Below are 25,927 nucleotides of genomic sequence, written 5' to 3'. Positions count from 1 at the left end.
CCAATACTAAAAGCTTTTAGATATTAAACTGAACTCTTAAATGTAACTTTCTGTATGACACCATTCAGCTCTCTTTTGCAGTCAGACACCAAATAACCAGAACTCTCTTTTTTTTTCTTCTTTTTTTCCGAGGTTAACCTGGAACGACTCCCTTGAAAATTGATGTTGGATCTTTTCCATGTTTCTGCAGAGTTCTGCTTTTGGTGTCACACAACTGATTTAATATCTGGCTTTTATAAATTCACTGTAATAAAAATGAAGCCACAAAAGGGTAAAAGGACAGACTACAGCAATGACTCTCAGTCGTTTTTGTCAGACCCATGCATACCCACAGTGCCCAGATGAGCTCTGGTAACCCTTTCACTGGTTGCCTTTGTTATAAATAATTTTATACAATAAAGAGTCCGTTTTTAGGGCCAGTTTGTTAAATTCTGACCCTGATACTACAATATTAACGCATACTGTGGGTGATAAAGTCATTTATCCATTGCATAAATGGATAAATGACATTAATTTCCTTTCCTTAATTTATACTTAATTTTAGCTGTTTAACACTCACAATATAGCCCATTGGTATTCACCCTCTACTGTTAATCCATAACTTTCAGTTCACTATTTCTTACTTTTAGGTATCTGGTTTAACCATTTACTAACTGGTTAAAATACAAAACTGATAAATGTGAAGTAACATATGTGGTTGCTTTTGTTCATATTTTTGCTGTCGTGGGTCCTTTAGCTTAGCCCTTAGCAGCAGCCTCATCGCTGCTCTTTCATGTTTTAACTTTGTCCCGATGCTTCTTTCCTTTTGATATAAACTTTCATTGGCTCTTCGTTTCAGTACCAGCTAACTTTTTGAACCTATTAGCATTTAGCTTATGTATTAGATTAGTTAGGGCTTGCATGGTGGTGCAAAGGTTAGCACTGTTACCTTACAACAAGAAGCGTCTGGGTTTGACTCTGCCAGGAGGGTGGCGTGTCTGATATCCCTGTGTTGGTGTTCTCACTGCATTATCATAATGATGTCTTATCAAAATTGCAACTGACCAAGCACGTTGTTGTGATCGCATAACTTTAAAATATGGAGAAAAAAGTAAAACCATACCTTTGTTAAAATAAACCTCTCTTCTAGAACAAATGGTCAGCATTTCAAGTGTTTTCTTTGTTCATTTATAAAATATAACAAACATATTATCAGGTTAGTTTTGCTGTTAGACAAATTTAGTTTATTTATCTTGGTTTGCTAACTTAGCTAACTTTTTGGCTAATGCTAATGGAATGCTAACTAACTCAGACAACATCACTGGTTGGGTGCAACGCTGATCCTGGGCCAGCGTTATTATGATGATGTAGGAACAACACTGACACGAGGATATCAGACTGTGCATGGGGCTTTTCTGTGTAGAGAAAGGTGTCCAAGGTGTGCATCTCCTCTCACAGTGCTCCTATAATACCAAACTTGATAAGAAAATGGCTTTCTGTTACCTCTCTGAAACTGCAGAGTTATATCCTGGTGTACAAGAATCTCTGGTTGGGCGTCACTGGTCTGCAATCAGCAGTGCTAATGTTGCACACTGTTTACCGCATTGAGAGGGCTGATTAGCAGAAGGGTTTAATAATCTATTTTGTAACTTGGAGATGACTTTGTGAAGCTCCATGTGTTCAGGTGCAGGGTAGCAGCTTCAATAAAAGTAGAAAATGTTTTACTAACATGAGCAGGTTCATTTGAGAGGTGTTAATATCCATGACAGAGGATCAGGCATGAAAGTATTTGGATCTCCTTCTAAGAGGTTTCAGTCAGATTTAAAGGAAATCACTAAGTGTGATAAGATTATCTGTTGAAAATTTGGGTTTTAGTCACGCAAATACAGTTTCTTTGGTAGTTTTTTTGGGGCCACTTATCTCACCCCTCGCCCTATGGCAACTGGGATTGGCTCCAGCACCGATGTGACCCAGAATTGGATTAATGAAAGCTTTTCAAATGGTCACAAAGAACAGAAAATGCATAGATTTCTGCCAAATAAGATAACACAGAGTTTGCTGTACGTGATCCGATCGTGCCTACATGCGCAGTCGACCATTAAAGACCCATCATCAGCCACAACAATGACTGCAAAACAAAAACATCCAGCTGAGGCTGACAGGAAACAGCTGTTTTTATATGAATTCGCTCAGGGGTGCATGATAGCGTGTACCAATTTCATGGCAGTGCATTTCATTTTTGTGATGTTCTTTCTGTTAGTTCTTTGTGAATAACTTACATAAGCATCTATACTTTGCCAACGTGATGGGAAAAAAAAGGAAAATGTATTAACTTCATTTATAATACAGCTTTATCTGTATTTTGGCTGAATAATTAACAGTTGTATCAGGTTATTTCTCGAAAAATGGTCATCAATCAGGTGAAGAAGAGGGAGTAAAGACAAGCTATATTTAAAGCTCTATGCTTCGCTCGGTATAACTTGCACAACAAAGTATACAAACAATCATTTTAACCTTACAAAAGATAACAAATTCACATCCATGGTATTTAAAACACCGCCCAAACCATCTCCTTGATAAAATGTAAAATGTGTGTAAAATATATCCAAAGTATTTAAAGAAAATGCTTGCATTGATATTATAAAATCAGTATAAACAGAAAAAAATTGATTTGTAAGATTTCATACACACTGACGCTACATTGTATAAAATATATGACAACTCGTGTAGGCCGCTTGCAGATGTGCTCTCAGCTGTGGAAGTGGAAGGTGCATGCACAGCTTTACTCATAGTCTTATAAAGAGTTTAAGCACAATTTATAGCGTAATACACAGGCTAAGATGAACATCCAAGGAGTTTTCTTCTGCTTCTTCTTTTTTATATGAAGCCCTTTATCTACAGAACAGCTCCCATCACATCTGTTCCCTCGGCAGACATTCACCTTGGTTTTATTCCAAAAATCTGCGTTCCAAAACAGCTCTGCAGTCCAGAGGAAAAAAAAAATCCACAACAGCTTCCCCAAATGTCAGGGTTTGTCTTTCAAATTAACGTCTTTGGGAAGAAGCCGTAGCATTAAGCGATGCCTCGACCGCTTATGACAGTTTCACCATTTAGAAAACAATCTTGTCCGCACAAAAACAAGTTAGTTCTCTGATGAGTCTGTTTACTCGTTAAAACAAACAAACCAAAAAAAACAAAAAGTTTCCACAGTGCATTTCAGTTAACTTTAAAGATGCTAAAGACGTGAGGCGAGGCAGAGGGATTGCCTACGCTGTGGAGTCTGAAGGACGGGCCCGTAATGGCCTGCAGCTCCGTGCCTTTGTCCAGTCGCAGGAGGCCGGACACCTGGCAGGGCTTCAGGAAGTGGAAAGGGTGCGGCCCGGCAGAGGGGGTTGTCCCGTAGCCTTCCATGCATTGCAGCTTCTGAGCCCTCAAGCCAAGGGTCACCACGTCCAGCTTCACATACTGAGACTGCTGCTCGTTGAACAACACCTGATTGGACAGAGAAGATGATCTCTCATGAACAGGTCAGCACAGGGAGAACTTGTTTCTGGAGTATTCATGTGTAACCCAAGCACACTGTCTCGGGATTTCATGACTTTTTCTTTCTCTTTTTTTTCCTTTTGCTTAGATTTTCTCCAGACTTCTGTCAGCGTGACAAGGAGGAAGGCCTGGATACTTGAGATTACCCAAAACCTGATACCCAGTTCTCCAAAAACATGATTCATACATCTACACTATGACTGCTCGATCTAAATAAAGCTTGCTTCTAGCTTTGCATGCAGACTTTTTTTTAATTCACCATACTATCCAACCATCCTTGCATTTTCTTCCACCTATCCAATTCAGAGTCACAGGGGGGCTGGAGCGTAATTCACCAGACTAAAAGTAAAAAATGTATTTTTATAGGTGTGATGCTTTAACCTGGATCTCTGTTTTATTTAAGATGTTTTCAGCTGGATTCATCTTTCTCAGAATCATCAGTGTTTGAACTTTGTCTTAACCATCCCATGAACCCGTTTCAGTTTACTTTAATTTCACTTTAAATTATTGCCCAACCATAGTCTGAAATTGTTCTTTGAAATTAAGTTGGCAGGATAAAAATATAGAATTTTGTGAAATAATATAAAGATACCTAATCAACTTTCGTGCGATTTAAAACTGCATTTATACCTTTGGGACAAAACATTTTCATTTTGACTCTGTTTTGGTCTTTTCCATAGACTGTATATAAAAGATGGCTGTGCCCATCGCAAACACAAAGTATGACACAGTATGTGGTTTCAGAAGAAGTCAGGTTAAAGGGAAGTCATATAATGAATTACTTCATTATGTGACTTTGTAAAAAAAAAAAAAAAAGTTAAAAAAAGATGAATTTATGTCATCAGTCACCAGCAGATGACAAAGACTTTGATTTTTTTTTTTATTTGTTTCCTGTAAGAGTGTACTCCTCTTATTGCGAATGTGGGTTTCTTAATCATTTTGTCATAAATGGAATTCAACAGAGCTGCCCGTTCCAGGAAATATTCACTTTCAGTGAAAACCGAATTCCCTAAAAATACATTACACAATGTCGACTTTGTTTGCTGCATTACATACTGGTTAATGTGTAACTGTAAACAGTACAAAGCCTCAGGGTTTAAAGCATAGGTGTCAAACTCTGGCCCGCGGGCCAAATTTGGCCCGCAGCCTAATTACATTTGGCCCGCGAAGCCACACCAAATTACTATTAGAGCTGGCCTACTGGTATTATACAGCTAATATATATATATTGTTTAGTATTAAGCTTTGCTTGTTCCATATTCAGTTTTTCAGCAAAACGTGTTTGAGTCCATAAGAAAAGATTCATTCTCATATCTAGAGGAAGATTTTTTTTTTTTCAATAAATATTAATGTTAGCCCGCGACTTTGTTCCAGTTTTGAATTTTGGCCCACTGTGTATTTGAGTTTGACACCCCTGGTTTAAAGAGTGAAGCCAATGTAGAAGTAACTTAGCCTGTATTCTTTTTAATAGTCACCAGGGGGCGATACAGGTACAAAAATAATTCCAATCCTACATACATTTAAGGGAAAATGTCTCTTTCTTGACCTCTTTAAACACTTTCCTGTTGAGTTTATGGACTCAGTCACTCATTTGAATTAAAAACTTAAGTAAACATTTGTCATACCAAGTTCCAGAAAGGAGGATTAGCCAAGGTGTGCTTGCTGACTAACAACTTGTGAGCTATAATTCATTAGCCAGTGATTTTTGTTTTGTAGCATCACTGCAAATATATTGTTTTACAGTAGCATTATGAATTTTAAAACCTTAAGCAGAGGACATTAATACTGTGCAACCAAATTTTCTTTGAAGGGTTTATATTAAAAGTGAACAGCTAGCTAGCTTAGTTAGCAAGGTATGCTAACTAAGCTAGCTAGCGCAAACGGATCGGCTCCAGTCCAATTATGTTCTTCAGCAACCAGTGCAAATTTTTATTTAATTTTAGTCATAAGTCTAAAGTCATAGTCAGTTTTAATCGAATAAATCTCATAAAATTATAATAAATATTAAATCTAAAGGTGATTCAGTTGATTAAAATATGAAGCATAAAAGTGTGGCGTAGTTTGGTGTTCTTCTTTTATTGACATCAAATGTGAAATGTGTCCATATGTCTGCTCTTGTCTTTGTCCAAAGCACTAACATTTTGTCACATTTTAATAAGAAACAAGGAGATTTCTGAGTTCTGTTTCCAAAAAAAAGCTCTCCCATTGCCCGAGGGCTGATTGATTGTTAGCATCTAACCACTGGATCGCTGCCAAACACGTTCTGCCTTTCTACAACTTAATTAGTTGTCTTTGGATCTCATCTCTCCAGAATATTTTCATCTCATTCCTATTCGCAGACGTAAGCGTCAGTAAAATAATTTCTCTCGATGAAAAAGGTCGTTGAGAGAAATTACTTGTCAATGAAATTAACACTGGTGGAAAATTGAACTTTTTTTAAAAAAAAAAAGATGTGGGCATCTTTTATTTACAGTCCACCAGAACCTGAGGGAAATATCTGGATCTTTATTTCATCTTTGCTTGCATATCACTGTGTACATCAGCTAGCTGCCAACTGGGAACCATTTTGATTTTGTACAGTTTATCACACACAAACAGGCAAAACTAACCTGGTGTTTTTTTCTTTTGTGTAAAGAGAAAACATGCTAACTCCACTCAGAGGCGCTCTGTCTGGGTTCAAAGCACACCACTGAGCTGCCTTTAATACTGCCCACATTCATTTGAGACATTATTAATGGAAAAGTTGTGACTGGTTCAGCTTTAAGGTAGAGGTGCGGCTGCCAGACAGTCCCAGACTAATGCTGGGTTAGCTTAGATAAGCCCAGACTTCTTGTTTAATAGCCACGCCTTGTATGCAGAGTTTGCAGCTCAAAATAAACTATAGCTCCCAGCAGAAACTCACCTGGCAAAACAGGAAGTAGACGCCTGCTTTCTCCACGGTGAAGGTGCCCTGCTCCTTGTTGTACCTCACCGCTTTACTCATATTCAGCGTCCTCTCTTCCCAGCCCTTGATCACCCCACCTTCTCCCACTGTTAGACACACGCACACACATCCCAGGTCATTCCTCTCAGAGACAAAAGATCCAAAGATCAACCTCTGTCCTTCACTTTTACGACTCTTACCTTGCTGAGAGGAGACTTTGGTTACTGACGGAAAGCAAAAGCGATGTTGAAAGAAAAGGAAAAGGGAAAGTCAATTAAGATTTTATGAGTGCAATCGTATAGGGGTATATGATTGAAAACACTTCAGCAGATGCTACACGAGACAGCTACGAGAGATCTGCCAAGCCACTTACTCTCAAAATGAGACGCCGCTTTCCTTCCATTTCCACTCCTCCCTGCTTTCGACGTCCTCTCTGTGAAAGGGAGGCAGGAAAGGAGACTGAATGCACATAAAAATGACGTCTGTGGGTTTTTTGTTTTTTTTTTGAACAATTTATTTGGACAAAGCAATCATCCCCATCTCTATCTGTCTAATAACATGAAGCGTAAATTTGGTGCCATTCAGATCCAGACCTGGCTGGCTCTAACAGGGTTAGCAGATGGGTAAAGGATTTCCTTTCACGTGCTTCAATAATATTTCCTCAAACTATTATTTTCGGTCAGAAGCGCGTGCCTCCTCACCACCACACGCACACACACGTTTAGCAGCTAATCTTGGAGCCAGTTGGTCGCAGTCATGTAGAAAATACTGAATACAGAGATTGGATGGAAGGAAGGAGGCTGGAGAGATCTGATTGGAAGGAAGGGTAAAAAAAAATAATTAGAAAACCAATAAAACCCCCAAGATGGACAGGGGGAAAGTGACTGATAAAGCAGAAAAGGACAGGCATTAAAAGGCAAAGCTGAAGAACTAAAAGGCTAAGCAAGAAAAATGAAGTGCAGGAACAGGAGAGTCAAAGAGGGTCTTTGGCTGCAGCGTGACAGAGTGAAGCAACAGCCAGCTTCATCCAAGAACAGGCTCAGATAGCTGCAATAAATAAAGCACAGCACTGATGACCGCCTGCTCTTATTCCCCACTAAAGGGTTTTTTTTAGGGTTTTTTTGCCTTACAATCCAGCCGATTTCAAACACTGATACAACTCTGTGTATGAACTGTGAATTACACACTTTATGTTTCAGGATGAGACGGGCCAAACGCCCCCCACCGTCATCAATATTGAGCCCCTGTGAAAATAACTCACATGTGGGTGACCCTGTGGACTTTGGATTTGCTATGGCCGAGTGTAAAGCCCTCAGGCTGGCCAGATTTTCTCGACTTAAGCTGTCGGTCTTTTCAGAGGAGAACATAACAGCAGTGTCCAGCTGAAAGGCAAGACTGGAAAAAGCTGTTTGCTCTTCTTATTTGCTCGTTTTTCTTCTTTTTTTCCATTGACAGCCATGAGTTTCTGACAGTTTAATGAGATATTAGTTACTAAAACCAATAAGCTAGCACTTAGATGATATCAATACAGATACACTGGTGAAATCTAGACACTAATCCCCCTTAAAAAGCCCTCGTGTGGGTTCACTCTCGGGCAAAACGTGGACAATCAAGCAGTCCCGTGATGGTGACGCAAGCAGAGGCTATAAATACAGCAATGATAGGTCATCAAATATCACCGCTTTCACAACAAATCATAGCTGTGTCAGTCGTGTGTTCTGGCGGTGGGGAAAAAAATCAATTTCATTGCCCGAAAGCGTGCAACAAGGCCCCCAGCGCCTGCGCCAGCTGCTTTTTTTCTGGGACTCGAGGCCGCTCTGGTCAGACCTGTAATTTCTGAAACAGTCTTCCAGCTGCCCACTTTTTCCTGTGTCAACTTTTAGCAGCGGGTAGTGCCTGCGGCCCGCGAGACCTGACCAAAGTGGCATGTGGGGCCAAGACTGGCCAGCGCTCTGCGTTAAATGTTCTTCCTAAAAAAACAACAGTTGGTAAGGAGACTGTGTCTGTGGCAATTTTTTAGAGCTGAAAGGACAGGACGTCTTATACATGCCGGTGGTGCTGCAGTGCAAGAAAAATGTCAGGCTTTGGCAGGCTTTTGAAACGCAGTACCATCTAGATTTGGGCGGATTGGGCCAAATATCGATAGCATCGATACAAATGCTGGTATTGGCGCGATAGGATCGATGTTTGGTTTTAATGTCCTACTAAGTTCAGTGTGTAGCCAACTGAATTGTGTTAAATTATTTTATTGGAAAAGGAAAAATATCAAACATCTACTGTGAAAAATGGCGTAACGTCTGTTTTATTTACAGACTTCAGCACATTTAAACAACAGAAGCTCATGTGCTTTAGAGATGGACACATTTAGACTCCAGCTCTACAAAAAAAGCACTTTCAAAATACATAAAAAGATGAAAGGTGTGTTTTCTCTTAGTAACTACTCATCACTAACCATTAAAATGTGTTGGGAATTAGCAAATTGATGATTCATCTCATAAATCTGCTACATAAGCTGCCATTAGAGGTTCAAAGTATTGCTGAAACACTGGCCATGAATTTACTTGGTATTGGATCGATACCAAATTAGCAGTATATCACAGCACTAGTACCATCTCTCTTCACTCGATGCCCCACCAGCAGCTCTCTCTTCTCCAGGATCAGCTGAACAATGGCCTTCCTCTGTTTGTTGACCTGTTGAAACACACAGAAAAAAAACCAAGCTATTAACAAACGGCCAGTTATTTTTCTCATAACTTTTTTTTTCTGGCACAGAACCCACTCACGGCCACAGACAGCCTTTATTTCCTGCCAGCCACATAAGCAGCAGACTGGTCTCTGGCAGTATCCTGCCCCCTTTGCTGCCATTCTAGCTGTAAATCTACCACTTCCTCAGCGACTGGTTGCGACACCTAATGCATGTTTTCAGCACTTCGAATTCTTCACATGTCATTTTTTTCCGCAAGAAAGAAATTGATTTTGTCAAGCCAGACAGGATTTAAACCCTCAACTGGATGGTGGCTGGGGGGGAGACTCCACTGGGTGACCAAAGGAGGCCTAAATCGAGTAAGAGGAGAAGCTGCTCCAGAGGAGGGGGGAAGAAGTATGTTTAAATTTACTGCTACTGTGGAAAAGCAGGCCGAGAGAGCTGCAGTGCACCCTCCAGACGTTCACTCACTGGCTCTCATCAGAAGTTGGCTAACGGTCAAATGGACAGAACAGGGGCCCCCTTGGGGAGGGCTCCAGCAACACTCCACGTGTCCAATTTTGGGGGTATTTGTGTTATGTGTAGGTTTCTTGGCCCCCCCCCTTCTCTTTCTCCTGATATAAAATCCATTGCAATCTGGTTTAGTGAAATACACTGAACTCAGAAAAAGAAAAAAAAAAACAAGAAGAATTTCCATTCTGGCTCCTTTAGGAAATTTATTTGTCTTGTGATGCAATCTCGTGTCGGATATTTGCTGCAAGTGCAAAACAGAAAAAGAAGGAGAGTGGAAAAAAGTTTAGGAAAGCTGCACTTTGCAGGAGATTTAGAAGCGTTTGCTTGTGCGGGCTGAAAATGACTTACACTTGCCACGCTTTATCGTGCAGCCCGTTTCGCGCCTCGAGTCCCCGGCAGACTCGAGGCAGTGGGGTGAGCGGGCACAAACCAAATAGCTGAGGCTTTCCAGTAAAATTAGATTTAAAAAAAAAAAAATGGAGCACAACTGGCACCAGAGTAATTAATCATGACCCCCCACCCGGGAGGTGGAGGTGGTTAACAGTGGGAGGCGGACACAAAAAAAAGCAACAACTCGGCACAATTTGACTGCGCTTATTGGCGAGTAATAAAAGTGCCAAGCAGAGAAACGGTGCGAGAGAATAAGTAGTCTACGTGCGAGGGGCGAGAGAAAAGGGGGAGGGTGAAGTGTGGATTTGTCCATATGCCCCCAGCCAAGATTCCCGTAACCGCAGCCACAAAAGAAGTTACATAAGAAACACTTGATGGTCTTTCAAAAAAAGTTGCAGGAGAGTAAATATTATTGTTGGTGCAAAAACGGAGAGGGGTTGTCTGCACGCTCGAATTATTAAGATCTTTTTCTAAAGTATGACACAAACCTGCTCGAGTCGGTCCTGCAGGATCTTGAAGGACTGAGACAGGTCCCGCGTCTGGCGCAAAGTCCACGCCGTAAACAGCGCGCTGCATGCGGCCAGAGACAGAGCCACCAGGGCCAGAGAAGCCCAGACGACCCGCAGCCTGCGCACTCGTCTCCTCTGCAGAATCCGATGCATATTGGTGCAGACTGCGCTGCTAATCACCGCCGCAGACCATCCGAAATCCCCCGCTTCAACTCCATTCCAGCAGAGCATGAAGTCCCTCCAAATGCATTTCAATCCAAATGTCCAGTCTGGCAATAAGAGGACAGGCTGTGACCGCTCTGTAGGATCTGCTCTTTAACTTTTAGCTTTATCTGGCAGATGAGTTTGAAAGCAAAGCAGCAAAAACATCTGATCAAATCACGGCCACCATCCTCCGTGTGTGCAGGCCGTCTCCAAATACAAGAAAACTGTGCAACTGGCGCACATCAACTGTTGCATCCTTCTCCTTGTGATTCGTTGACTCAGCTCTCTTGTCTTCCCTTTAAACGGCGTGCTGGGGGGTCAGTCTATTAGACAGACAGACAGACCGAGCACACATGAATGTACACACACGCGCTGAGAGAGACGCACACACACGCAGCCACACACTCTCTGCTGGAAGCGAACTTTGTGTGCGCCCTGAATTTTTGATACCAGCTGGCAGCCGCCGTGAAAATCGACGAGGGGAGCGCACGGAAAGCTTTACGCGAGGCTTCCGCTGCTTGTCAAATCACTCTCATCAACTCCAAATATGTGCCATTCATGTCCGCGACAGTGCCGTGTGTAACCACACGGTGGCTGTATAGACTCACGATCTGCACGCTGCACGTTTGGTTTCCACTGTGCCATCAACAGGTGAGCCAGAGAGCAAAGTTTTCATTCATAATTGAATTTATAAAAAGAAAAGAAAAAAAGATAAACTGTTCCAATGAACAAAAGGACAGTGGGTTCAAACAGGAGTACCAGCTCCTTCTATACAAAGCACAGAGGTTCTTATCTTCAGAGAATTTCACGTGGTGACACTGTGTCCTGACCACTAGATCTCTGCAACTCCTAAAATATTTTCTGGAGAGCGCGTTGAATCATTTTAAACAAGCATGCTGCTGCAGCCACATTTACAAAATGACGCTGTTCATTAAAATAGCAGGGGTATGAGGCGCTTTTCAGAGCTCTAGTGCCTTTTTACGAGGCCCCACACAGCAGGCACCATATCAAACAGTAAATTAAAATCAAACTTGAATTTAAAAGTAGCCCGAGGAGTCATGCTGATGCTTTTCTTAAAGAAGAACAGACCTTTCATTGCTCACATACTGTCTTCTTCTTCTTTCCAGCCTTTGTTGGACAGCACTGCTGGCACCTCACCTGCCGATCTGAATGTCTAACGCACGCACACATATGTGAGAATGAGCATTTGTGTGAAAATTAAGGGTTAGGGTTTAAATAACTTCCTGCCCAAAAAGATTAGAATAAATCTACAGTTTTCCAGTGAACATATAGGTGAACACAGAGACTTTTGGAATAACATGCTCTGGGCAGCCCAATGAAAGACAGAGCTGTTTGGCCACAGGAGCAGTAAACTTGTTTGGACCCAATGTGGCTTTTCAGGAGAAGAACCATCTGTAAAGCGTAGTTTCATGAAATGTTTTCATTTGGGGTTTCTTGCTTCAAACTTTGGTGAGTTTGCAGACATTGATTCAAGTCATCATATCCGAGTGAATGATTATCAGGAGCACGCAGCAAATCCGCAAAGGCCCACTTGCAGGAATGGAAGAAAACCCTTAAATGTACTGCACGGAAAGACGGTCGAACATTTCAGCAAGCAGATGTCAAGCGCTGTGGACGATTATGCAAATGTTACATCTATTGATAAATATATATTTTTGGTTTGCATCCTAGTATATCACGTTTATTTGCAGGCACTGTATCGAAGAAGATGAAATGTTGAATATGATTCAAAAACATGGAACGTCTCCATTTCACAAGTGTATGTATCAGAGTCATGTGATGAACTGTCCAGAGTGTACCCCGCCTTTCACCTTATGACAGCTACTGTGGATGGGATGCGTGGGAGAGTCACCAAACAGGGACTGAGAAATACCCCTGCTTAGCACTACTCATGGTTAAAACTCCGCAGAAATGTGACTCGTCCTCACATGACGAATAGAACAATGTGAGCTGCAGCGCCTTGAGGCAGCTGAATTGAATAACTACCAGTGGACTTTTCTGTTTTTGCTTTTCATGGCTTATTAGCAGCAGGTACTTGTACTTTGATCTGTGTATGTCCTGTTAAATATAGCAGAGGTCTGTATGTTTAAGTGGAGGCTAAAGTATTCAAAACTGTGTAAAAAGTCAAAGACAGAGTTTTGTCACTTGCAGTGATCTTGAAAGTCAACATTTGTTACAACATCTTTATTCTTCAACACCGTCTGAAATCTCCTAATCAAGCTTTTTTTAAATTTCACCAAGTCATCTTCAGGAATAGTTCTCCAGACTTCTTGAAGGACATTCAAAGCTTTTCTTTGGATGTTTCTGCCTTTTGTTCTGTTCTCTGTCAAGATGATCCCACACTGCTTCTATGATGTTGACGTCTGGCTCTGGGGAGGCCAATCCATCCATGATAGTGTCCCACTGTGTGTTTTATTGCATTGGCAGTATGTTTGGGTCATGCTCACATGCTTTCCAGTATTGCATGGTGGATAAAAATCTAAATGTTCCTCATAACTGTATCTTTTTCATGAGCAGTTTTTTAAGGCCACACTGCACACTGTGCAGCGATGTGCTAAGTTTTTGGCTAATGTCTCTTTGGGAATCGGCATGTTATTTTGCGTCTGTCAAACTTTGTTATCCTTGATATTTTCATAGATTCAGCTAAAGAAATGGGAACAAATGATGTGTTTTGTGCCTAAAAGTACAGTTTAAAATTGGTTCTTTGCTAAGTTGTCTGTTTTGTGTTGACGCAGCAGTGGTTAATCCCTACAGTCCCTGAGTTAAAGGGCTTTTTTTTAGTCTTGACTGATTTATATGTTTGTCTTGTGGCTTAACAAACGAACCAAACATTTCTCTGATGATGACCAAATACAAGGACTGGACTGAAAATGAGTGAAAAAGCAGCCAAAGAAGAAAATTGAAAGAGCTTCAGAAAGCCTGGAGAACTATTCCTCAAGAGCACTTCAAAGAATGTCTGCAAAGCCTGGCTGCTTGGAAGTAAAACACAAAGAAATGAGGACTAAATCAAGACTTTTGCACAGTATGTATTGAGCATAGTTGGAGAAAAAATGACACCAAACTGGAATTTTTAAAAATGGGTGATGTCAGTACGCCCCCTATTGGCTAAATTGAGCTGCATTAAAGTTTTAGCTCTGGATAGCACAACTCATCTACTTTGTAGTAATATTAAATCTATACGTCCAATGTTAATAAAAGAAAGACAAACAGACTAAAGAAGAAATGCGCAGCTACACATGCATGTCACCTTGAATTCTGACAGATTTTATTACTCTAATCAATGAACAGGTGGACAGTTTCTGGTTTTCAAGACAGTCACAACATGAAACCACCGACTCTCGTACATGTTGAATGTTTTATTCATTGTTTGTTTTTACACACAGCAAATGACCCAAAATTCAAGCATCTACCTTTTGTGGCAATTTCATGGCTTCGAATATCAGATGAAAAACTTATGGATCCATTTTTGGTGATTTTCTTTTCAGTGTTTTGACTTCAGTTGAGGAATTTACTGCTCCTCTGTGAGCCGAGGGAATTTATGCACCTCATGAAGCTCTTTTTTAAAAACTCAGCGGATGAAGTCGAAAATGCCCCGAAAAGCCTTAATTCACAAGGTTTCCACACAACTTTTATTTTCGGTAATTTCACAGACGACATCGGAAATATGAGGACATTAAAGACATTGACCTCACCGGGAACACTGAATATGAGCTCTTATGGTACACTGGATAACACGGCCGCACGGCCGTGGAAATGAGAATGCGTCACGGTTGCCTCCTCTGCTATTACACAGTGTTGTAATCACACACACACATTCAACACACTAAAAACTGAGCAAACATCTTAAAAAATATTAAACTGGTGAGCTGCTGCTCTCTGTTTTATGCACAAAGTGTCTTTTCTGAGATTTACTGCAGTCGTGACTGACAGGAACACGGGCTGAACTTCCATGTTGGGAAAACAGTTTGAGACTGAATAATTTATAACACTTGGTCTGAAATTCTGATGGGAAGCTGCAGATAAGACATAATGATCCCCTCGTGATCCCTTGGACTCGGCGTAGATTTTTGTGGAAATGCACTTTGTAGCAGCACAAAGATTTACTTTGCAAAACTGAGCTAGGCTGCAGATTTTGCACATTAGACATGCAATATTTCGATGTCCCAAAGATGGATAGCTAACTAACTAAATAAAATAAAATACCATGCATTCCAGAGTGAATTACTTTGTAAATGCAAATTGCAAAAAGTAACAAAGAACGGTCAGCGGTTTCTACTTGTTTAGAAAGAAAGAAAACAAACCAAATATAACCCCCAGCTCAGCCTGTTTTCATTAAAGTGCTGGAAAGAAGCCCTCTCTGAGAAAAAAAAATTGAGACTGAATATAAAACAGAAGTGCAGACCAGAATTACGCCGCTTTCATTTTAGCGAGACAGGTTCAAAGACGTGCACTGAGCCCGGTCCAAGATTTTCTCTTAGTTTTCAAATACGACCAGATGGATTGTTTTTGTTTGACTCGAGGCTTCGTCCAGGTCTTTGAAACCAGTCCCGCACGTCTGGCTGCAAAGATGGAGGTTTTAGTCTGAGTCCAGCTGATTCCTTTAGCGCACACTCTCATCACAAGACCTCAACACACATAAACAGCTAGAAAAAAGAAGAAAACAGTGCAAATACCAACGCTGTGCTTCACAACAGCTTCGCAGCGCTCCTCATCTGGAAGACGAGAGGCAGAGGTGACTGACTCTTTGGTTGCTGTCGTTAGAGTAAATTTAAAGGGATAAGATACAAAAAACCTTTAAAACAGTCGCACACTGAACATATGTCTTAGTGTTGCAATGCATAAGATTTTTGAGGATCTTTGTGCAAAAAAACCCCAACAAAATTCAGATCATATCTTATACCTTAGGTCACAAGTTGTCTAAAGTGTCACTACATACACATGTATCACACCCTGTTGTCTAAATGTTTTATCATTTATCACACAATTCTTAACACGTCACACGAGGAAAACACAAAACAGCTTCAGTGTCTCTGTATTGTACTTTTTAAATGTATTGCACGCATTTCTTCCCCATTCCAACACTTGACACTGCATATTCTTTTCAACATAAAAGTAAATGACCATTGGCTAAATCCCTGCCCGGCATAGTGATTGTCCAGTTTCTCCACAGTGCAGAGACAGAGTTGTTCTAGTGCTCATCAACAGGTACCGGAGAAGACCAGAGAGCCTCACATTTCACAAGTTTATAGTGAAATTCAGGCATCGTGTCATTATTCTATAGGCACTAACTGTGCAAAACATCATCTGAAATATGTGTAATATTGGTGTAAATCAGACAATTAATTTTATGTTATTCATATACGGTGGGGGAACTAAATATTTGATCCCCTGCTGAATTGTAAGTTTGCTCCCTTCCAAAGAAATTAATAGTCTCTTTGATGGTAGTTTCATTTTAATGGAGAGAAATATCACCCAAACATCCAGCAGATTAAATATTTATAAATGTATTTGCATGTCACTGAGTGAAATAAGCGGTAAGATGTTTCTTGTAGTTGGTCACCAGGTTTGCCCACATCTCAGGAGAGATTTTGGCCCACTCCTTTTCACGGAAAGTCTCTAAATGCTTTTCTTATCTGCTGCTTGAAGATTGTCTAGGCCAGTGTTTCCCAACCACTGTGCCGCGGCACATAGGTATGCGTGCCGTGGAAAATTATCTGGTTCCACCTGATTAGTACTCTAAGCCAGCGGTCCCCAACCCCCGGGCCTCGGACCGGTAGCGGTCCATGAGTCGTTTGGTGCCGGGCCGCGAGAGTTGAGGCTCAGGTGTGAAATGTATAGTTTTCAGGGTTTTTATTGGTTTTCAGCGTTATTTTGTTATCGTTTTTATCGTCTACTCGGTTTTCCTTGGTCTTTTCACGTGTGTTATGAATTCCTTTTTTTTTTTTTGGTACAGGTACTAGTTTTATTTTGTTGTATTTATCCGCGACACCTTAAAGGCCGGCCCATGAAAATATTGTCGGGCATAAACCGGTCCGTGGCGCAAAAAAGGTTGGGGACCGCTGCTCTAAGCGATCAGCCTGAGTAACAGGCAGAACAATTACATTCTCTTCCACTAGAGGGCAGTACAACTACCTGCTCTAATTAAATGAGTTACCAACTGCCAGTAAAACAGAAGAAGACGAAGAAGAAATTACATAATAGTCATGCGCGCAATAGCAATAGATAAATATCTGAAAAGAAAAAGTAGTCAGTTTGATCTGGGTCCTGGAGAAGATTCCGACCCAGGCCCTTGCAGTGGTCAAAAGAAAAAAAGAGGTATACTGGGGACAAACAAGCCAATTCCACTATACCTGGTGCGCAGGGGAAGATGATCAATATGCTCTTTGTGACATTTTTGTTTGGTAGCGTTCCGTGTGCTTTTTCTAATGTGAAATATGTGCTGTGGCTCCAAAAGGTTGGGAAACACTGGTCGAGGTCACTAATTTTTATCTTGGTGGGTTTTTGGGGTTTTTTTGCTGGAAGACCCATCCATGACTCATTTCAGTGTTCTGACTCAGGGAACAAAGTTCTTGTCCAAGATTTCACGGCCCCTCAGTAAAGTGAAGTGGTCCTGTACCTTTAGCTGTAGCATGTTTCCACCTCCGTGCTTGACTGTGGGGATGGTGGTGTTTGGGTCATACTCAGCATTTCTCTTCCTCCAAACATGGCAGGTTGAGTTGATTTTCTTTCTCCCAAGCTTTCACTGAATCATTCAGCTGACAAACTTAAGTCAGGCATTCTTGAAAAGAATAAGTTTACAAGTGTTGCAAGATTTCAGTCCATTAGAGAGTAGTGTGTTAGCAATGGTGTTTTTGGTGACTGTGGTCCCAACTGCCTTCAGATCTTTAATAGTGCACTGGTCTACCACCTGTCTCATGATTATCCTCAACTCATGAGGCAAGACCTTGCATGGAGATCTAGGCTGAGGCTGACTGATGGTTCTTTTATACTGTATGTCTTGTATTTGTGATGGTCCTGTAGCCCATCCCATTCCTGTGCAAGCTTACAATCTTGTTCCTGACATCCTTTGACAGATCTTTGTTCTTGTCCATGGTGGTGGAGAGACTGAAATGTGAAATCATTAATTCATTGGTTGACTGTAATCCGTGTGCCACATAGTCACACAGCCAGAATTCTGGCTGGGTTGTAGGGGATCAAATACTTATTTCAGTCAATGGAAATATGCAACTCAGTTTAGAACTCTTATGTGATATGTATTCTGTCTCTCTCCATTAAAACGACAGGTATTTTAAAAGTTATATCTCTTAAATATTATACTGTGGTAGGGGTGTGTTTCTACCAACTTTAAGTGATCCGTAAAGTAAAGGCTAGTTACCAACATGTAGGTGACATTTGCTGCGTAAAAATAGTGAAAAATGTTATAGTTAATATTGCTAAATGGTTTTAAAGTTAGAATGTTAAGGAAGGCAGGGATTAGCAAACTGTCAATAAAAATCAGCTTGTCAAGTTTTGGAAAGAGGCCACTGAGTGGTGCTCCATCCCTGCAGTGTGTGGGCTGACCTCATGGCTGCAAAGGTCACGAAAGGTCATGAGGGTTGGGTTAAGGTTGAGCCAGGTGCTCCAGCGCCTCCCCCTCGCAGCGCATGCAGTGGTAGCCCATGGTAGCAGTGATATCGAAGCTGCCCTGGCTGAGGTAAAAGTCCATCGATGGTTTGTTCCAGTCCAGGACGGTGAAGTTGAGCTGGTGGCAACCAGCAGCCAGAGCCAGCTACAGGAGAGCAAAACCAAGAAGGAAGACAGGAATGACTGCTGTAGATGTAGTATGGAAGCTGTTTCTGAGACACTGTTCAGCATATTTTCCTGCAAATATTGAAAACAGGAGAAAGCTCAAGGTTTATCTTCTCCATTATTCACATGTTTCACTCACCTGTGCCACCTTGCTCATTAGTGCTTTACCAACACCTTTCCCTGAAAGACAGATCATGTGCGTTACTTGAGATTTCCTGCAAATATAGGGTCACAGTGATGATGAGACATCTTGTCAGAGGCTGTACTGTACCTCTGAACTCAGGCATCACATACAGGTCCTCCATATAAATGGCTCTGCCTGACCAGGAGCTGTAGGAATAGAAGTAAAGAGCATAGCCGACCTTTGTGTGCCCTGAAAGAAGAAAACAGTTTGAGCATGTAAAAATAACCGTTATTTAGAAGAAGCAAAATTCAGTATTCATGAAATTTGTGTATTCGTTTTGGTGCTCCTTCCCACTGAGTGAATGACTCTGAACATTTAGCACAATGATTATTAACAGCATAATGCTTTACTTTACACTTTAAACACATAAATATGTATAATTTCCCTCACATCAGTGAAAAAAGTGATATGAGTTGTGGTGCTGCTCACAGTTAATGTGCAACAACCTTTATAAATGAAACTTCACATTTCCCAGTGGTGAGGCTGGTTAGGTCATTTTAACCACTATTACTTCTCCTTTTTGTTTTTGGTTCCTTGGAGGCAGCAGAACATCTGGAGTCGTGTTTCTAGTGACTTGATGAATCTGATGATTCTGAGTCCAAAACTGTTTGGCTGCTAACTTCTCTGCTGATTGGCTCTGGACAGTTCATGGATTTATTGAGTTTTTTCAGCAGCTCAAAGCAGCACTGATGAGAGCGGAGAACAACTTTAATGAGACCCAAGACATAAGTAGCTACTTCTCAGTATAGCCTCTGATAGTTGAAGCCTTCAGATAGTGGACAGTGGTGACTGTGTGGAAAAAGGCCCATGTCATGGAAGGAAAAAGCACAGCTGGGCAGCAGAGCGTATATTAATGATCTAATTACTGCATTCTTAGGAAAAGCACTTCAACTTTGTTATGTAAGAAGTGTTTAAGGAGGGAGGGTACATGTGCTGTGTGCTGCTACATTAGGTAACATAAGTAATAAATAGGATGATGTAAATGGACGCTATATGGCAATTAATGTTTGTGTTAAGTGTAGCTACCGTTTTCCAGTTAGTGCGACACAAGTAATTATGCAAAAATATATAAAATGTTAAATTTGTTTAGCTTTTTGTATCTTATAGTGCTGAAGTCTTGCTATTGAGTCTACAGTTAGCTTAGTTTTTGACCTTTCGGCTTTACTTGATATACCTCTACAGTTTACTCCTGGGTTTTCCTTTTTGTTTCTCCTGCTCGCTCTCTCCGTTGGTAAGTTTCTGTTACTGTTAGAATTTCGTCACCCATCAGTTTTAAGTTTGTGTTACAGCTGTTAGTAGATCGCAACAGTGTGTGTGAAAACTGGGCGTAACACGATCACCTTCTTTGGTTTTGTGCTGTTCTGGCACCTCAGCGATGATCCCATGAAAGAACGGGTTCTTGGAAAAGCCATCCTGCTCCAAGTCTGAAAAGAAATTATAGATACTGTTACACGGTGTTTTCACAAGGGGAAATTCAGTTTACATTGAACAGTTTGAGGCTTTTTATCAAAATGTAATCTTAGCTAAGAGAGAGCTTTGGAAAAGCTGTTGGAAAATACAGTGCAATGGTTTTTCCTCAAAGGTCCATAATTCCTAATTTTTAGAATGAAGCTTTGTGGGAAAACCTGTTACCTGGTGGTAGAAACAAATGGCTCGCAGACAAATACTTTATTATAGTGTGATAAAATCTACTGGGCTTACATAAATATATCTGAACACCAAACTATACTTGATACAGAAACTTTATTTTTTGGTTAGAAGAGTTTTTCATCTGGACGATAAAGTCCACATTACATACTCTGTGTATTTATTCTCATTGCACTTCCTTTGGTAGTTTTCACATCCACAACTGAGTTCCCCTAAAGCAGCTGAAATCTGCATTAATCAAAATGTCTTTTTTATTGGCTTTTTTGTTGCACTGTTGACTTTACGGCTACAAAAGAAGATTTACTATTTTTTAATAAATAATATCATTGACTTTTTCCAACATTTACAGTGTGTGATATGTCCAACTAACTTTTATAAGGTCAAGAACACAATTTGAACCTCTATTTGAAGAGAGCGAGAAATGAGAGTCAAAGTTTGTAACCAATCAGAGAGAGTTGAGAGATTTGATTAACCAATCAATTAACCAAAAAAGCAGGAATGGTTTGACAGCTGGAGACCACTGATATTTTTCCCTCCTCATGTTTTCTGACTATTTTTCACTAGTTTTTCATTTGGCTAGGGTCAGTGTCACTACAGATAGCATGAGGCGATACCTGGTCCCTACAAAGGTGGTACAAGTAGTCCCAACTCCTCCAGGGTGGCACATAAATATATGCAGGAGTTTTGCTGTGTCTCCCAACACAGTCTCAAGAGCATGGACTCCAGGAGACAGGCAGTTACTCTAGCAGAGCTAAAGAGGGCCATAGAAGGCCTTTGTGCAAAGTGGAACAGGATGCCAGAGCAGCACAATGACCTTTAGCAGGTAATCGATGTGAATGTTTCTCACCAAACAATCAGAAACAGACTTCACAAGGAAGGCTTGAGGGTTCAATGGCCTCTATTTGGCATTGGCCATAGAATACCAGTATTGGCAGGGCCACCACTCGCACCTTGTGCTTTTCCCAGATGAGAGCAGGTTCACCCTGAGAACATGTGACAGATGTGAAAGAGTCTGGTGAAGCTGAGGAGAATGTTATTCTGCCTGTAACATTGTTCAGTGTGACTGGCTTGGTTTGGTTGTGATCAGTGCTCATCTCGGGGGCTATAGCCAAGGGGGGACACATAGACCTCTACAGGCTCGGCAGCTGACAACTTATGTGTTTAATTCAGGAGCACTTCTCTGAGTAAAGATAGCTAACTGACAACAACTAACTGCAAACGAGAGGAAAGTTGAACCTGAGGAATGAACAGAAGTAATTCTAAAAGACAGAAAACGTTTTCCTGCATTCTCAAATTATGTCATATGTTGCTGTGTAGCTGGCAAGATTAGGACTCAATAATGCAGGACTCAAAAGTGACACTGAACTCAAAATTTAGGTTTATTGCTGGATTCACAGGGATCAAAAATACAAAAGAACTTAAACTAAGCAGATACTAGGATGCTAGTTTACTAACTAGGAAACTACACAGAAGACATTGAACGTACGGGACATACAGCAAGAGGGAATGAGTGACGAGGTGACAAAGGGCAGAGTGATGGAGTGGAGACACCTGTGGAACACAGCTGAACAGAATCCATCTAAAGAACCAAAGGAAGTGAAACTGAACAGGATGAGAGATTGACAAAATAAGACAAGAAACATAAACACAGAGACAGAAACCCAGACTCAAGGCATAATAACTTGCCGCAGGAAAAGCAAACAAACACAAAGACATGACCGATGAAGGAGACAAGACTCATTTGAGGCAACTAACAGGGAGACTAGACAACCGCAGAGACGGAGCACAAACATAGTGTAGACAGACATGGAGACATGACTAGAGAACAGACAGGGACCACAAATGATGATAACTCAATAATGGAAAGCCCAGAAGACAACTAAAATATAAACAAACTACAAAGGATATAATAAAATACTCAAGGAAGACTACTAATCATAGTAATATACAAAAGGAGCCAGACTAAATACAGACACAAAAACCTTTAGAGGAACACAAAGCCCTGAACCCATGGCCCGGGGACTCTGACACATTAATATGATGGATGCTTTGTTTATGGTGTTTACACTTGTTTGTGATGCTCTGTGATATATTCACTATTGCTTTGTGATAACCTTATTGATGTTGGTTTTAAATGAAAAGAAGCTTCAATATATTTAGTTTAAAATACCCTGCTTTTCTATCCTTTTTTATGTAAGTGCTTTATGCAACATTCACACCATTCATACTCTGGATGCATCAGAGAGCAACTGATTGGCATGCAGACTGGAGCAGGTGGGGATTGAACCAGCAACCTTACGATTAGTAGGTGACCTACTCTGCTTCCTAAGCCACAGTCACCCCACTTTTGAATAAAAAGTTATTTTGACTTTTTGTGTTGTAAAGTTCCCAAAGACTGAGTCTTGAAGTTCCCCTTTTCAGGCATTTATAAATCCTTTGTAAAGTATAGATGGTCCTCACAATAGATGTGGTGACACAAAATACTGAACTAATGACAACTGCCTGAATTAAACATGAATTAAAATCTGACACAAGTAGTTATAAAAGCTCCATTAACACACTTACAAATCTGTATGTGTATAAAGCTGCTTTTAAAAACTTTAATTAATTTACCCAGACTTTCTAAATGATGCCAAAACAAATAACATGGTTTTACTCGATATAATAATTTATTTGTGATTAAAGATATTATATATGTGCCTATAAAGCAAGACTAAACATTTATATCCAAGTTTATAAATTACATTATAATAACCACACACTCTTAATCATTATTAAGCATTGCGGATAAAATCAAGGCAGAAACTTGAGACATCGCTACATACATTACCTTTCTGGGTCACTTTCACATGCTCTGCCACTTTCTCATCCTCTGCCAGTTCCTGGACATAAACAAAAATAGCATCAGCTGCCATCATTTATTAGGACATCCCAGACATCAGTGTTGCTCAGCTGGCAGTAAACATGTCATTTACAGGCAGTTTATAAGCCTGTTTGCACTGAAACTAACGAGCAGGACGAGCACAGTTCATCCGATAATATCTCACTAATCTAATAATAACAGCAACACCGTGTTTATGAAAAGCCCTGCTGACGTAAGCCACTACAGGCTACTTAATAATGTCCTCCGAGTCATACACACAGCTGGACCGCACGCGCGCACGTGTCCGCTCACCATGATCATCCGCGCGATGTCCTTGCAGTCGTCCAGGTTGGCCGCGCGGATGGAGAAGTCCATGTCGAGTGGATGTGACGCGGTGATGCTCACAGTGCTGCTCCGGCCTGTCGGAGCACGGATGATGAGCACTTGGAGAAGTACCCAGCTCTTCGTCTAGCCTGGACCAGCACGCCACAGCCTCTCCACGGAGGATGGAAACTGAATAAAGAGCGCCCTCCTCCAGGTAGGAGGTGACAGGGGGGTGAGTCAGCTCCTCTTGGACTGGAAAGTGCACCCGAGGATTAGAGGACGTCCATTAACAGGCTTTAGCTGCAGTCGTTTAAGAGATTGCTTCCGGATGCTTTCAAGAGCAGCATCCTTTTCGCTTTATTGGTGTTCCTCTGCCTCCTGCAGGGGCCAGAGCGATCCTCTAGGGGGCCCCAGCGTAAAAAGCATACACCGGTTCCCCTTGAAGTGTTTTCCCGTATTTAAACTGTTGTAAATGACTTTTCGGGCCTGTAATCAGTGAAACGTGTCAATCATATCAAATCATTTTGAGCCTCAAACAACACAATAGCTCCAGTCATGTTTATTTATTCAGCTAAAAAGTCTTATCGATATTAAAAGTGTCTTTTTATAAAGAGATCTTCCAAGAAGGCAGGTAAATACAGATGGTTTAAGTGGCCAAAAAGCACTGGGTTGATTATAATGTAGGAACAATATTTATTTTTATTTTTTATTGAACCTTATTTTGTACAGGTAGTTACTTTGAGACTCATTGTCTCGTTTACTGTGCTTTGACTGTTCTTCCTGTCCTACGCAAGGCCACCTGGGTTGGCTGGAAGACTGTTTACTTAGCTCGGCAGGGCGAAGGACACTGTCTCAGCTGAACTCTGGACACACACACAGACACACACACACACATACAGACACATATATACACATGCAAATATACACTCATCCCCCCTCCAAACGCCTTCGACGCTTATTCCCCTCCGATGCTGACGGTGGATCAAGGAGACCAGCGCATATCCTGCGGGCCCGGATGCACTGTCTACACTGGCTGTCTCTCACCCTTACCCCATCCCTGTTGCTTGTCATGTGTTTCTTTGGAGTTTTTTCATGTGCTATATGCAGAGGTGTTTTTTTCTGTTCTCAAACTGATCTCCCTGTTGGAGCTCAGTCTGGGGGGAGTTATTTTTTTCTCCTTATCTTTCCTCGTGTTGTGCATTTTCCATTGTTATACCTCTCTGACCTGTCTTCCTCATGTGATGTTTTTGTGTAATGTATGTATGGTCGGAGGGTACGATGGCGCCGCCATTGCGTGCAATTGGTCGGCAGACTTAACATGAAATTCCCCACTCGTGGGATTAATAAAGGTATCTTATCTCTTACTATAACGCAGAGCCATAAAGATACTTGCAAAACAGGTCATTATTTTATATATATCTTATTATCTAAACCCTGTTCACTACAATCTATTTACTAATATAAGCAAAGATATTACACATGAAAAACACACAGAAACATCAGATATCACTTTTTTCGCTCAACACCTTCCGTCTCCTTTCAGCTTTACATTTATTAGCTCTACAAAAGCACAGCAGCCTCACTCAATCACTTGCATTTTCCTCCCTCTTTGTTGGATTAAACCGGCTACCCCTGCAGGATTTGCTATTAATTTCAGCTAATGTAGGAGGATGCTTGATCCATCAAAGACTTGCATACTGTGCAGCAGTTTAAAGGTCCATGTTTTCGCACAAGTTCACCACAAATCAAAGCTGAAAATATAGATTTAAAAAAAAGGTAATTGCTGCAAAATAAACATTGACCCTGGGGGAGCTCAGAGAGTTTTGGGCTCCAGGAAAATTACCTGTTTTCCTTGGCTGCTAACCCAGCCTTGCCTCTACAACGAATCAAGGCAAAAACTTTCAACTTATCAAAGTTTACATGTTCAGGGTCATTAGGACCAACAGGATAATTTTAGCTCCATCTCGAACAACGGAAATATCAGCAAGTAAATTTTTTTCTGTTTAGCCTCTAGGGGGCAAAACGAGGCTTTGGAGTTTGGCTTGTAGCTCCATCTCTGTGGGTGCTGCTCTTCTCAGTGCAGTCACAGTGACTCCACTAGTTTCACAGAATCAAACTAAATTACACTAAATTCATCCACAGACGCATTAAAGCAGCAGGCAGCGAGTCTGCGTGGTTCAACACCCACTGCTGATACATAACAGCGGCCTCTGTGTGGGTGACAGCGTGTGGACGGAGGATTCATTTTATTTTTTTAAATCATAGTCTACAAAACTTATGAGATTTTTATTTTTTTTAAAAGTCAGCTAAAAAAAATTTCACAGAAGCGGGCAGA

General features: G+C 41.1%; 2 protein-coding genes across 2 annotated transcripts; both read right to left on the bottom strand.

Moving 5' to 3' along the window:
• Nucleotides 1-1,620: 1,620 nt before the first annotated feature.
• tnfsf12 (TNF superfamily member 12) lies at nt 1,621-17,868 on the bottom strand. The gene is made up of 6 exons (XM_085138874.1): nt 10,541-17,868; nt 9,055-9,136; nt 6,819-6,878; nt 6,646-6,669; nt 6,425-6,552; nt 1,621-3,471 (listed from the first exon to the last, which is right to left on the bottom strand). The coding sequence occupies exons 1-6, from the start codon at nt 10,790-10,792 to the stop codon at nt 3,196-3,198; spliced, it is 822 nt and encodes a 273-aa protein (XP_084995000.1). The 5' UTR covers nt 10,793-17,868; the 3' UTR covers nt 1,621-3,195.
• A 109-nt stretch (nt 17,869-17,977) lies between these two features.
• Nucleotides 17,978-23,985, bottom strand: LOC146521983 (thialysine N-epsilon-acetyltransferase-like). The gene is made up of 6 exons (XM_085138884.1): nt 23,581-23,985; nt 23,236-23,287; nt 20,099-20,182; nt 18,846-18,947; nt 18,714-18,754; nt 17,978-18,554 (listed from the first exon to the last, which is right to left on the bottom strand). Exons 1-6 carry the CDS (start codon nt 23,641-23,643, stop codon nt 18,387-18,389), a joined length of 510 nt encoding a protein of 169 aa, XP_084995010.1. The 5' UTR covers nt 23,644-23,985; the 3' UTR covers nt 17,978-18,386.
• Between the last annotated feature and the right edge of the window lie 1,942 nt (nt 23,986-25,927).

Source organism: Neolamprologus multifasciatus, chromosome 3 (genome assembly GCF_963576455.1).
Source record: "Neolamprologus multifasciatus chromosome 3, fNeoMul1.2, whole genome shotgun sequence".
In the NCBI taxonomy this organism is placed as follows: domain Eukaryota; kingdom Metazoa; phylum Chordata; class Actinopteri; order Cichliformes; family Cichlidae; genus Neolamprologus; species Neolamprologus multifasciatus.
The sequence above is the reverse complement of the archived record's forward strand: the minus strand, read 5'-3'. Positions and strand labels throughout refer to the sequence as shown.

What these genes read in the sequence shown, in the direction of transcription:
- tnfsf12 (XM_085138874.1), bottom strand. Translation starts at nt 10,792, where the DNA reads ATGCTCTGCTGGAATGGAGTTGAAGCGGGGGATTTCGGATGGTCTGCG. An exon ending in AGCGGCGTCTCATTTTGAGA is followed by an intron (nt 6,670 to 6,818) that starts GTAAGTGGCTTG and finishes GCTTTCCGTCAG; the next exon opens with TAACCAAAGTCTCCTCTCAG. An exon ending in TCTACTTCCTGTTTTGCCAG is followed by an intron (nt 3,472 to 6,424) that starts GTGAGTTTCTGC and finishes CTGTCCAATCAG; the next exon opens with GTGTTGTTCAACGAGCAGCA.
- LOC146521983 (XM_085138884.1), bottom strand. Translation starts at nt 23,643, where the DNA reads ATGGACTTCTCCATCCGCGCGGCCAACCTGGACGACTGCAAGGACATC. An exon ending in ACATCGCGCGGATGATCATG is followed by an intron (nt 23,288 to 23,580) that starts GTGAGCGGACAC and finishes GTTTATGTCCAG; the next exon opens with GAACTGGCAGAGGATGAGAA. An exon ending in TGTGATGCCTGAGTTCAGAG is followed by an intron (nt 18,755 to 18,845) that starts GTACAGTACAGC and finishes TCTGTCTTTCAG; the next exon opens with GGAAAGGTGTTGGTAAAGCA.